General features: G+C 37.2%; 1 protein-coding gene across 1 annotated transcript; it reads left to right on the forward strand.

Annotated features, from left to right (window-relative positions):
* The first annotated feature begins 5,379 nt into the window (after positions 1-5,379).
* LOC121266768 (TSL-kinase interacting protein 1) lies at positions 5,380-12,606 on the forward strand. Its single transcript, XM_041170579.1, is given in 16 exon segments — positions 5,380-5,576; positions 7,196-7,430; positions 7,535-7,617; positions 7,704-7,751; positions 7,849-7,958; positions 8,262-8,346; positions 8,447-8,495; positions 8,498-8,725; positions 9,154-9,282; positions 9,380-9,522; positions 9,645-9,883; positions 9,974-10,334; positions 11,203-11,622; positions 11,720-11,845; positions 12,080-12,230; positions 12,233-12,606. Coding segments are annotated over 15 exon segments (2,373 nt in total). The 5' UTR covers positions 5,380-5,576; positions 7,196-7,303; the 3' UTR covers positions 12,307-12,606.
* The last annotated feature ends 2,193 nt before the right edge of the window (positions 12,607-14,799 follow it).

The following is a 14,799-nucleotide window of genomic DNA, read 5'->3' on the forward strand; positions in this document are numbered from 1 at the left end:
AATACACATAAGTTGAACCAACTTTGCATGGACTTCACCCTGTTAATATTGGCCCATAGGGATTCCCATTAGCCAACTATACAAGGAATCACAACACGAAGCAGGAATTGCTAACACAAGGACCCAAAAACTAATGCAAATCGCAAATGTAGGCCCAACAAAACAATACAAGCCGAAGAGCAGGCACACAGCAGTGAAGCCCACTTGTAGGCCCAAGATCAACTCTCGCTTTCTTAAGCTTGGCATAATTCAAAAGGCACATGCAAGAAGAAGACCACAACTCAAGTCTGCAAACCAAACAAAACTGAAAACATAAATCCATGACTAGGCCCAAGACAAAGATCAAGTTTCTTGAGCTAGACATGACACAAAAACACACATGTAGGCCCAAGACCACAACTTAGGTACTTGAGCCAACATAGACCCAAAAACAACCATGCAGTCAAACAAGGCCCAAAAAAGGAAAAAACCGTAAACAACTTAGAACGCCCGACTTGCATGCTCAAGATGGACTAAGACCCACAATTAGGCCCAAGATCCCGACTAAGTTTCCTGAGCAAGACATGTCACGAAGAATACAATGGCAAGCCCAAGGCCACAACCTAAGTCCTTGAGCCCACAAAACACACATGTGGACAAACAAGGCTCAGAGAATAGACCTAACACAAATTAGGACACATGCAAGCAAGCTCAAGACCAAGAATAATTCTATTTGCAGTCCCCATGAGGGGACTGCGTGTGCACGCTTTACGTGGTTGTTGCACTTAAATGAAACGATTTGTTTCATTTTAGTGCAAAAGCCCTTACCAATGAGTCATCTGGTGCGTGGGAAGTGGGAACCCAGCAACTACCAACATCTCCTAAGCCTCATCTCCTTCTCACATCAATGAGTGCCTTAAGCCGTTGTCCACTTCTCAACTCAAATTCATCATCGTCGTCGTCGTTGCCGTCCCAAGGAATAGGGATCAATTCATATGATATTTTACCAAAGATTATATATATTATTTAGTTATTGAGAGACAAACAGTGTTGTTGATAACTGATATCAGAAGCTAGTTAATTTGATTTTTTTCTGAATTATGTGTTTTTCAATTTTTGAGGGAAGCCCATATCCATCCTCATAGTTCAATTTTTCGAATATATTTCTGGAGGAAGAGTCCGTCTCTCCCATGGCGGAAGCCCGGTTCCAAATCCATCCTTGTGTCCTTCAATTTTCCAAATATATTTCTTTCTAGAAGAGGCCCATAGCATTGGAGAGCTTCTGTTTGAGCTCAAATAGCAGAAATTTATGGAATAAAAAACAAAGGAACAAACTAGATCAAGCTAATAAATTTATGTATGGCTTCCAAATTCCCTACATGCTCTGTTGATGGTGGAGGAGGACGGCGGGCAGTGGAGGACACGAACCCAAGGAGGCCAACAATGGGCAGTTGAGCACTCGACCACTGGTGGAGGAAGCCAGCGATTGGCAGTGGACATAGATTCAAGAGATGGAAATTTCCAGATCTTGATTTCACTTCATTTTTATTGTTTTGTCTCTCAAATAAAAATAGGGACAATTTGGTCATTGAAATGAAATTCACGTGCGCACGTATGAGGACTGCAAAGGAGTCCCCCGCATGGGACTGTACCTAGCAGCACCCCAAGACCAAAATCCATACCCAAGAGTCCTTAAACACCACAGTCATTTCAGGCTCAATTCCTCACGTAGGTCTACGACCACTACACATGCACTCTTGGTGCCCAAGAAAGCATTGTTTGGCACATAAGAAAATCCAAGAAACAAAAAACTTGCAAAATATAACACCGTTCGACACTCCAGAAAGTACACGAAAATCACACAAAAACATGTAACAACCATGGTAGTAAATAACACAATCACAAACAATGGAAACAGGCACAACCATAACACTGTTTGGTACCCGAAAAGCCCAAGAAAATTGAGAAAACTATAAATATGTTTACCACATAGCCACTATGGTGCCCCGTTCCTCCCTAAAGGTCCTGAGTAGGATTTGTGGTGCCAAGGGTGCTAGCTAGTCAACACCACCCAAGATTTAGATCGAAATTAGACATGCAATGTTCACAAGGAAGTGCACATGTAAGACAATGGTTATTTAAACCATAGTGGAATAAGTAAAGGTTAAGTACTATTTGTACCAAAGTTTAAATCATAAATAGGTTCATTCAATAAACACCTAAATATCTATATGTCACTTCATTTCCCAAAACAATAATACAAAACCATATGTTTGTTCCCTATAGCCAAATATGGCAAACCGAATATGAATGGTCGCCAGACTAAATAATACAACTCCAAATAAACATTACAGTTACTAATAACAGAGACATGCCTCCGTATCTACAGCTCGGACAGGGTTGGTCCTTCCTCAGGTACCTCTCTGGGTCTACCTCTACATCAAAATCTACGGTTCCGACAAACGAAACTATAGGTAGGTTAAACTATTATAACAAGACAGTTAATGAGAGACAATGTATGTGAATGATGTAATGCACATTTTCATGTCAAAATACAGTGTACACGTTTATTGTGCATGGTGAGGAATCACCCTCTAAGCAAAACACATGCATTTATAGTTATGATGAGGAATCACCCTTTGGGTAAAACACAGGTATATAAGCATGACGAGTAATAACCCTCTGAAGAATTACCCTTTATGCAAAACTCAAGTGTGTAAAACTCATTATATTACATCATATATAATCTCATCGCATAAAATCTACATAAATCTCACATAGAGATATCACATCTCATAAAATCTCACACAGAGATAGAATGCCAAATAGGAGAAATCATTTCACCATTCAACTCGAGGAATCACTCCCACTCAACTAACGTGCAAGCTGATTCACCTATTTCAAATAATTCAATCACACACAGTGATATATATGTTGCACTGGGGAACCATCATTCCAGCCAACCAACTCAAAAACACCACATGTGATACACTTGGAGTATTCTCCTTTCGGTCTATCAAATGAGGCAAATATGAAAATGTTCCACTCCATTCATCACGAGGCATTCTCATTCCCTTATGAAGTTAGTGGTAACGTGTCATAGGAATGACCCAGGGAACGTCTACCCGTCTATGATGATTGACACACGGTGAGACTCACACATACTCACACTCAAAATTACCACATCACAAATTCGAGCTATTCAAACATCAAGATCTCAAAATCACGAAATAAAGATATTTGTCATAAACAGAAAGGAAAGGTTATAGAGTATGCAATGCAAATCACACTACACACTCACAACATTTACTCTGCATTTCCCAGTACTATCTTAGAAGCTAACTTACCTCATAGTAATAGAAACGATACAATTACGCTGCACTGCTCCGTTTGTTGCTCTCTCTCTCCGAAGTTATTCATTTCCTTCAAAGACTCTGAGTCCAAAGAGGCTTGAACAATTAGTATATCAAAAGTGAGATTTTGACTTTTACCTTAAGCCATTTATAAGGCGGGATCGTCAGATGTCCTTCTAGCATACTTCTCACTCCATGCAAGGTTGAAAAAGAGCCATTTGGTATCAGTCTTCTCATCGTAGAATAATAGAGATAGACTGTTAGGTCAAGGCACGCACGTCCTTACAGCCTGCCTTGGGTCCAATCTACAGTCTCTCCTTGAGCAAGGCCTTTCACGTGGCACTGGATCATATCTCACAGACAGTACGGTGTGCAACCAAAAATAAATCATTTTCAGAAACTACAAAGAAACCCTAGTAGCAAACAATGAGATGAACGCACACTCCAATGGACAACCGAATGAGACATATAAGGTGAATAACACATTTGCTGAAAAAGGCTGGCTGGAAATCGAGATTGACAGTAAGGAGACACTTCGGAGCTAGGGTTTGATACTGGGCAAGAGAGAAGTAAAAGGAAATCTTGGTATGAAAACCAATAGACATGGCCATTTCGAGGCCTGAGCTCTAACACAAATGACGACATTAGATGGAAAAATGGAGAAATCAAAAGGACGAAGGGTCTGGAACTCCAAATGCCTCTGAGTGAAATGAGAGCCTCAGTTCTAAGTGAAATAACAGCCTTAGTGCATTGCGAAGAAATATATTGCACCAACCGAGGCGCAACTGACACATGGAAAGATAAAAACACTGAAACGATCCACACGGATGCACTCGACTATGAAGAAACAAAAGGGTATTCTTGTCCTAAATTAAACGTGCTTGATAATGACGGTTTGAACAAACTAACACACCATAAAGTAAAACGTTCATTAGGTGCTAAAAGACTAAAATGCCCGACAAGCATTGCGAGCCATATACCACTGCAAGGGCGTATCAGTAAAAGCAACACCAAACCTGCAGACCGATTGCAAACCAAGTCAACAGCTGGCATAGGGGTACAAACATTATAAAAGTAAACAATTGTAATTAACACCTAATATAACAGATGACCCAATCAACATGAAGGGTAATTTATCACGAGTATAGAACAAAAATAGAAATGTTACAGCTACAAAGGGATTATACAAAAGTAAAATTACTAACTTATGTTGTTTTATGTGATCCATTAGATCTACTTTACAATCTAACGTACCATATCAAACCACATCAATTTGTGAAATATCTTCGTGGTTAAATCATTTCTCAACAAAAATGATTAATAACGTACTTAAAAAAGCTTTAAGATTTTGTACACTGCTTAGCCCCTCTTTCCTTTGGGGGTGCTATCATCTCCCGGATGGGGGTATCCCGGGAGATGGGGGTACCCCCGTCCTGCATCCACCCTAGGCATGAGCGTTCGGCGGGGGGAGAGATTTTGCCCCCTGAACCAATGAACAAAAACCAACCACAGAGAGAGAGAGATACCGGCTGAGGTCGATGGAGAGAGGGAGAGAGCAACCACGATGGTGACCTCGATCGGCTGGGGATGACGACAACGCCATAAAACCAAAGACAAAGAGATTGAGAGAGAGAGAGAGAGAGAGAGAGAGAGGACTTGAAGTCGAGGGACTAAGGAAGGGTTAGAGGGGATTTTTGTTTAGAATCCTATATCAAAACGACGCCGTTTTGGAGATTTCTTCCAAAATGACATCATTTTACTAGAGGAAATAATTTATTTTAAGATATATGTTAAGCGGATGAATGGGGCCAATGCGGGCAGGCCTGGGCCAACCCTGGCCCTGTCCCTACGTCTGTGCTTAGTTTTGAGCAGGGGCCAACACCCTACATCTGACGGTCGGGGTTGCATGGCCACCCAAGCAGGGGGCACCCGGTTGTGGGCTGGCGGACAGGGTGCAGGTCCCGCCTCCCACCCCTACTTTTTTTAAGATCGAAAATTTAGCCAAAAACAGGATTTTTATAGTTTTTTTGAAGGAATTAACTAATAAAGTTACAATTTTACTTATTTTATTTTACTTTGTTTAATTTTATTTGGGTTCCGAAGTGAAATTCGTAGTCTCTCTCCCTCTGTAAATGGAGACGTCGGTCGGAAGATTCTCTCCGATTTCCATTGTTTTTATATGATACCTGAAGCTCGCGCGTCTGGCTCTAGGGTTTCTTCGGTCCGTCGTATTTTCTATCTCAGGTATTTTGAATACGAAGATTTTTATATTCGTTTTTTTTTTTTCAAGTAGTTGAGAGCTTGTATTGAAGTCAGCTGTATAATTCGAAACCCTAAAATTTTCTTGGCCGCTGAGAAAATCGTGGAAAAGATTAAGGAAACTAGGTTTTCTTTTTTCTTTTGTTTTTTTCCCTGTTGCTATTATCGTCTTTGATCAAAACGTTTCATGCTAACTTAGCTATGTGGTTGTGTCAGGCACATATGATATGTGTTCAAATTTTTTATTTGGATCTGATATAAGGAATTATTGAAGGGTCATAATGATAATGTGTTTTTAGTTTCGAATATTTTCTCGGTTATCCAACGGAGTTAAGACCATTGATTTTTGTTTGGTTGATTAATTATGTTTTGTTACCATGACTAGGGTTGTGTGACTGTTCAATGGGTTCCTTTTATAAAAATTCTTGTATGAAACTTGAAATTCTTGCATCTTTCTTGATGGTTTATTTGGAACAGTTGAATTCATATGTTTGCAGATTGAATCAATACCCTTATTCATCTGAAGAATATAATTATTTTCTTTAGATACGACGAATGATAATGTTGTTAATTACATTGGGGGATACTTATAAAAAACATTGGGGATACCTATGATCGAACTGTCTGCACTATACTCTGCGGAATGAGTTTGTTATTTGTAATGGTTCTTAGTGATAAAGTTTGAAGATTAGATAGTTCATATTTTCAATGACAGGGCCCTTCAGACAGCAATTAGGAGTCAATCTTGGTTTTTATATTTTTATTCAAGGACTGCGAGAGAACAATGGATGAGCTTAAAGTTTTATTTTTTAAAATATTGTTCTTATGGGCAGGGGCCATTGTTTTTAATGGGCTAAATGTACATGATTTTCTACTTTTGGTTGTAAACCCTAGTCAGATACTTCTCATGTATACCTTCTGTGTACTTGGACCTTGCCTCCTTTTATGTATAAAACTTCTTGATTACCTATCAAAAAAAGTATTTTTACCAGCAGAGTGATTAATTGGCATTTGTAGTTGTTGTTAATGTGTTAACTTTTACAGACAGGCACACAGCAAGTAAACCGGAGCAGTTTGAGGGAAAGGGAAGCTTTTATGTAGCTCTTCCTGTTCCTTTCCTAGATAGCTTTGGATATTTTAAATTCTCTCTTTTACTTTCAAAAAAATGTGTTAAATTTTATGTCATCACCAGTTTAGACTTCTTTCTACACTCAAGACTCCTTCGATTTCCTTTACAATACTTCACTTACCTTTAAACCAATATACCCTGATTGTTTTCTTCGAATATGATTTGATTATACTGGTAGTTGAACTGGTCAGATCTCATGTGTTTAATGTCTATAAGTTACATTTATGTATTTTGAGATTTCATGGAAATTCTTGCTCCCATTTAATTGTGAGATTCTTATTTTATATCTCCCTTTATTTTATCCCATGAGGAGAGGAATGGGGTCTTTCCGGCGTGTGAATCCGCATCCTTTGTTGCGGGTGAACATTTATGTCTGCTAACAATGTTTTTTGTAAGTCTAATAATTTTGTGGCTTGCTCTCTCTTAAACTCAATAGTTTTTGGACTCTAAGTTGTTAACCCCTCTGTGCTGCAAGGTTGCTGCATTTGGACTTTAGACGAAGTTGGAGCTCAAAATAAATCATCACTCAAGTATTTTGAAGCTGAAAAGCATGAGCATATAGTGTTCATGTAATGTCTATAACATGCAGACAGAGTTACAGGTCACTTTGCACTCTGAGTCCCACCTTCATCCAGAGAATATATCTGTTCAGGACAGAGATCCTAATGTGACCCCATCCACTGCAAATCATGTCTCAACAAAGAACCCTGGTATGTTAGTTTTTGCATATTTTTTACTATGATTGGTGCTTTAGAGAATGTGATAGCTACACGGTTAGAAAATCTCAGCTTTACTTGTATAATATCCAATGCAGCAAAAAGACCAACACGGCAATGGGCTGCTTGGACACGTCAAGAGGAGGAAAGTTTCTTCACTGCATTACGACAAGTTGGCAAGGCATGTTATTGCCCATGTGTATTTTGACATTTGACTTGACTACATTACCATATTTTCTAACTACACTACATACACTTTCCTTGCAGAATTTTGAGAAAATCACACACCGTGTCCAAAGTAAAAACAAAGATCAGGTATTTGCCTTTAGATTTTCTTCTGATCATTCTTGCTTCATGCTTTGTGAGTCTTGGCTATGTTATCTTGTTGATAATTCTTTGGTGTAATATTCAGGTTAGACACTATTACTACCGACTTGTGAGACGTATGAATAAATTGCTCGACCCAGAGCTGTGTCTGGATGCCAAGAACTCTAAAGATACTAATGCTGCGATGCTTCGATGGTAATATGAACTACATCCATTACATGCATTCAATAGCTCGTATTGCATCAAAATGAATGGGACTTGCTTTGCTTTTACTATGTGCTGGATATCCATGAATACATTAGGGACTTAAATCTATTAGGTCCTGCAACATCATTTATTTTCTTTATGGTTTTCTTGTCTTAATTTTTGTTATGGTAATGCTAGTTACTCCATAATATGCTTAGGCTAAAAAACGTTTTAATTTCTATTTCTTGAAAATTTTATCTGTCATGATCAGAGATCTGTTTATATTCTTAAATTGTGAGACTTTTGTTACAGGTGGTCCTTATTGGAAAAGTATAGTTGCAAAGCCTCAAAGCTTCACTTGAAGCCCCGAAGATTGAAGATATTTATAGAAGCCTTGGTTAGTCAACTTATCTACTTTTCATCCTGGAATGCTTTCCTATACATAAAGGCGATATTTTCTGCATGAGCCCAGCTGACTGACTTTCTTTCCCCTGAAGGAGCACCAACTCTTGAAAGATCGGAGGAAGAACATAAAGAAGCGACCTTCCCAGGGGAGAACTGTCCACCTGCTGCTCCAAGCACTGTACCAAATCAGAGTAGAGCATCGGCACAAGATGCTCGCATGGTTAAACTTGTTCTCGTGGATAGTCAAAACATTCAAAAATTAGGTTCTGGAAAAACATCAATGAAGCGCAATATCAATGTAGGTGTTAACCGTACTAATAACAAAGGAGATACTACTACTATGAAACCAGGAAGGCAACGGCGGAAACCAGGTGATTCCCTCCCTCCCCCCCCTCCCTTTCCAAACTTTTGGAATGTAATTTAGGAGGTAGAGTTGATGATCTCTTTATTGCTCTTATATCTCTTGATAGTTAGTACCTAAAAAAAAAAGAAGAAGTTAGTTGCCTGATGATCTTTAAAAGTAGAGATAGCAGTACAATGGAATTTCTTCTAGCAGTTACTGTTTTGAATTAAGATGTGAATGATGGGTTTGGTTAAAGATCTGTTACACTGATAAATGTAAATTTCCACACAGGAAAAAATGCAAATTCCCACATTAGTACCGATGCTCCACCCAATAGTGTTCCTTACTTTTTATTATTCTTGCTTTTTGTATGTTAAAATTTTCCTTCCATAATTTGCACATTCAAAAAGTGCTATAACAATAAAATTCTCTTGGACGTCATTACTGGATGATTAGCGGGTGTCTTCTCATCAGCTGCATATAAAAAATGGGAAAAGGCTGCAATTGCTGGGGTCTCTTTGGTTGCTGATGCTGCTGAGCATTTGGAACGGACAGCTACTGATAAAGTGGTTGAAAATGACCCAGGTATTCCATGTGGGTGCCTAATTGTTCTTTTCAATTCATTTAATTCTAGACACATTAAGGTTTTGACGCCATGATTTGTCTCCACTATAATTTCCAGGCTCCAATCCTGTCAGCACAGTTCTGCCTCCTTTGCCTACTTTTTCTCACAATCTTTTTGTTGAGAACAATACTCTGACTTCTATGAAACTCAAGCTCCAGTTGTTTCCAATTGATGATGGTACTCGGAGGGCCCTGGAAATGGTGAGCAAACAAAAAAAGACAAAAAAAAAAAGTAGAGTTGATGTGTTATGAGGCTCTAGCAGCTGAATAGTTTTGGTACATCAAATAAACTCATTGCGTTTCCTGTTTTCATCTGTTGACAGGATAAGCATAATCCACACCTAGAGCTCACTCTGAGTACTCGGAAGAAGATATCATCAGTTTTAGAACATCTAAATCGCAAATGGGGAAACTCGAGTGTTGCCTCTGGAGAGCTAATGCTTTTCCCTTATAGTGTTCAAGGGGAAAACCTGATGGATTGTCCAAGGTGGACACAGGACTCTATTGTTAGTGCCGCAGATGTATATGCAATGCTAGGAAGGCCTACATTTTTCCGTTTAAGGTTCTTGCTTATTTTTTTTTTCAATTAAATGCAATATCTTCCAGTTTACATCTTTGCGTATCATAACTGACTGATAAAATCTCCTTGAAGGTATGGTTGGTTTTCTGATACAGAGCTTGGATCTGCTGTATTGCAAGCACATTCTGCATCCTGCTGCATTCCGGGAGAACATATCATGAACAATGACAATATAAAGGTCACAGATTCAGCACCCATCTCCGTGGCATCAACTATTGATCAAACTTTGGATCTCTATGAGGATCAACCAGCTGTTGTGAATCAGAATCATGCTCTTCCTCCCAGCTCAACTTATGTGTCCCGTGAGATGAATAAGTGGACTTGCTTGGCTCCTAGCAATAACCGTGTTGAGTCCTCTGATCTTGCAGCAAATACATCATGGTGCCGAAAGGAGGCTGGTGATGGAACTATCATGAGACAATCTGAAGATGTGGTAATTTTCCTTCCCCTTTTCCATGCTTATATTCGTCTATTGAACCCTGCTGTGCCATCAGCTCACATGTGGCTATGGAATCGAAACTACTGCACTCATGAGGGCTTTTCAGCTCTGCATAATGTGGAAAGTATTTTAGTCTCGTAGCCTTATTTTAAACTTAGAAATATGGTCTAGATACCTTCATGATGATATTAATCCTGCTTCACAAGTTAATTTTCTGAAAAATCTGTTTTCTGATAAAGCAACAAGTTCGGGCTTTCTTTTTAAATTTATCATGTTTACTTTGGATGTTGGGTTTTGATAAGATTTGTTTTTATCCTAACCCATTAGGGATAGAGCTGAAAATTTTCTATCCTAGGGAGACCATGGTTATCATATGAATAGAAATAGACATGTAATAAAGGGATGATCAAACACACAAATATTGTTTGCAGAAAATAAGAGAATGATAGAATGCAAAACTATGTTTTGGAAGTCACTATAACTAAATTTAAGAATCAACTTCATCTGTAGTCCTGAAGACAGACCCTTCCCCTAAAGTGAAAAAACAAAAAGCAAAGGAAAAAAATGATGTGGTGAGCAGTGGTGCTAATTAAGTGGATTTAGACAATTGTTTGAAATCCGATGTATTTGCGCAATGGTTACCACTTATATATTAATTCTTTGCAAGTAGAAAGAAAATATCTGACAAAAAATGTTTTGCGGGTAAAGGACAGCACCTATTATTGAAATCTTTTTTTTTTTTTTTTGATGAATTCCTATTATTGAAATATTGAAATCTAGAACTTAATTATGGCTAGTATTCGACATATTTGCACAATGGTTACCACTTAAAGGACAGCACAATTTTCTCTGTATTGTATAGGATGACCTGAGATTTGGTACTGGGCCTGCACTGACGGCTGGGGACTGGGCTGATACCCTTACCAACATAAGCATTGGTGATCTACTTTCAGGAGTTTCTCATGATACTGATGTTAATTGCATTGACCCACCTGTCGCCGAAAGCTCCCAATGCCTTCAGCAGGTTCCATTCAGTTGCGACTCTTTTGATGCTGCTATTGCTGCTCACATATCTAAGCATCAGGACAAGATGGGATATCAACCAACTTTGCCATCCCATGCATCTTCCATCTGGGATGCTGAAGAAACTTGCGATGCCTTCTCCTATAAAAAGAACTCTGTTTTTTGTCGGGAGGATCCAATTTTATCCAGAGTTTCTTCTCCAGGCTCCTGCAAGCAGACTACTAGAACGAGCTTGGAGGGTACTGATTGTTTGCTTGAGGTATTATTTGTGTAGTCATTCTATGATCAGGTGATCTTCCTGGGAATAGTTGCTGGTAGATTGAAAATTGTTGTAATATCTAGTGATTTTCCTGCAGGAACCTGAAGTGGAGGAACCTGTGGAAAGCCCTGCAGAAGACCCCATCAAAGAAACTCATCAGTCTTGTACGCATATTGTAGATAATTCAGCAAAGGATATCAGCACATTAGCAGATATATACTGGGTACGTTTCTTTTATAGAAACTTTTTCGTTCACTTTAAGCCCAATAACTCATTGGAGCTTAATAGCTTACGGTTCACATCTTGAAAGCGGACCTTTATAATGACCCTGTTTCAGCATGCTCTCAATATGAAATGAAATAAATTTGTGAATCATAGACATAAGTACTGCCATTTTTCATCTTTCATGGTCCTTTTTACAGGTAGTTGACTTTATATTGTTGCTTCTATATTGCAGCCTGATTCTTTAGGACCGCTAGATTTGGATAAACCGTCTTCTAAATACCATAGTGAAGATTTAATTCTAAGTGATAGCCTTGGCGGTTTGAACCGTCTGATAGCCAGCAGTCTGGATGCGTTCCAAAATTGCTCATTTTTTGGATTGGACAAGAAGAACCAGCATCAATAGTTGAGGCTAGAGAAGCTGCCTCATTTTCAAGTATCAAAGTTGGCAACGGGATTTGACCTTTTTTTCTGGGGTATACTGAGGATAATCATTTTCAGTTTTCCCGACATGAGAGTTGCATCTGGAATCGAGTGGTGCAGGCCAGTATAATCCGGCATTCTGCGTAAGGCATCTCCATCAAAAACTCCTCACTAGTTGTACAAAAATAGACATGGAATTAACTTCTTAGAGTTCTGTATTCCAACTTGTATCTTTTAGCTCCCTGACTGTAAATCATATTTCATAGATGATGACAGAAACTGTACAATCCCAACAGATGAGAAAAAAAAAAAAAAAAAAAAATTATCATCTGATCTGACTTACTGATGTTGTTGTTGATACCTGTTTTCTTTTGTCTGACTTATGTACTAAAATAGAATGCCCATCTATGCACTGGTAACATTTACTTGATTTGGAATTCAAATGATTTGCAAGTAATTAAAAAATGGAGCTTTGATCAACAAACCTTGTAAAATTTTTGGTGTTCAGCAACGTGGACAAATAGGATAAAGACAATTGTAGGAACAAAACATTTCTTAGAATTTATTATAAGGGCATGAGGATACATAGATTCAATTCGGAGATGTAAAGATGAATACCATATGGTGATTGATAACGTCACTAGAATTGTTTGGTACCTCGTGCTTTGTGATTGACAATGCTACAAATAAGATGGAGACGTGACACTCATCAGCATTATTGTTATGACATCATATGTCTTGTCGATGACATTAATGTATGCTGCAATCGGTGACAAATTAATATCTCTCTCCCATTATCATTATTATAAATAATGTGAATTTCAATAACAATGCAAGTGCATATGATTTTAGGAAATGTAAAAAATGAGGTTTTCATTTCGAAAAAAAATATTTATAATTATGAATTGTGCAATTGCCATATAATTATTTTGAAATAAATAAATAAAATATGATATCCACATAAAAAAATTAATTTTTAAATAATAAATCTCTCTTTTTCAAGACTATTATATAATATTTATGCACTTTATGATTGTATGTATAATTATTCATTGTTTCAAATATATATAACACAACGCATACAAAATGAAAAAAAAAGAAAAAAAAAAAGACGTGATACATAGAGAAAATATGTAAAATTTTGTGTGTATGAATAAAGCAAATGGATTCACAAAAATAAGTATTTGTGAGAGATTATTTATAACGAAAATGACAGGTTACGACAAAAATAGATTTATTTTGACAAAAAATAATCTTTTTTATTAAAAATAATTTGTTATAAATAAATAATTTTTTTTATAGCGCGATCAGATCCTTTTTGAGTGCTAGATTTATACATTAATTTTTGGGAATTCTTTGATTTCTGCATGCAACCCTTTGAAGTTGAGGCTCAATAATTCACGAGCGTGCAGTAATCATTGAACCCTTTTAAGATAACAATAAGTGTTGTAATTATTGAGCATCTAAACAAACAAGGCCTTCATCTGCTGCTACTGCTACCATTGGTTTGGATTCGATAAAAGTTGTTTCCAGCTTTAAAGAAAAGTTTACTCATGCCCTATACCACATATTTCCTAAGGAAAAAAAATCAAAAAATTCTTTTATTTATTTATTTTTTGTCACTGATAATAACTCCGGTGACAGACTTGTGTTGCTGACAAGACTCGGCTAAACTGTGCTGCTAATAACTCAGTGTCTTATATAGTTTTCTTTTAAAAAATTATTCGTATCAGTCATAGCACATGAGCAGTACATCTCATATGTTACAGTAAAATAAAAAATAAAAAAAAAATAAAAATTTGTGTGATATGCTACGATTACAATCTGATGCATAAAATTATTCTTTTTCTTTTAGCTGCATGGCTGGAATCTTGACCGTCAAGTGGTCGTGCAAGCTGCCGCAATGGCAACATGCAATCATGGGCCCTTGAAATGAACCATTCGTTCCCTAAAGATATCTAACATCATCTAAATGCATTGGATCTAATCGATAAATATTAAAATTTCTATTTTAAAATTATTTTATTATTAGAGAACATTATGAATACTAGTATATTGAGTGCATTCATAAATTAAATAATAAATAGATTTTTTTTTTCAATATATATTATTTACTTATTTATATGTGCACAATATTGTCAACTTTGAGGGCAAGCATTTTTCAATATATTATTACCAAGAGATAATGAATATTCGGTAAGTGAGTTTAGGACATGATCATGATCAAACCAGATCAAAGAGATATATATATAAAAATTCTTTTGACTTTTCTAGTTGTCATTGATTTTAAAACAACTTTACTTTTTGTGTTGGTAAATTTTATTGATCTTCTCTAGAATAATGTGAAAGATCTAAATTTGAACAATAATCACTCTCCAAACAATTAATTATTTGTCAAATGAAAGTTTGAAAACCATGAATCAAACAACATATCAAATAGATTGGTAATCACGTTGAGCTACCTCAAATACGATACAAACAGATTGGTGATCAAAATTTTTGTAGCTAACTAAGAAAATAAAACTAATCAAT

This window comes from Juglans microcarpa x Juglans regia, chromosome 5S (assembly GCF_004785595.1).
Source record: "Juglans microcarpa x Juglans regia isolate MS1-56 chromosome 5S, Jm3101_v1.0, whole genome shotgun sequence".
Classification (NCBI taxonomy): Eukaryota; Viridiplantae; Streptophyta; class Magnoliopsida; order Fagales; family Juglandaceae; genus Juglans; species Juglans microcarpa x Juglans regia.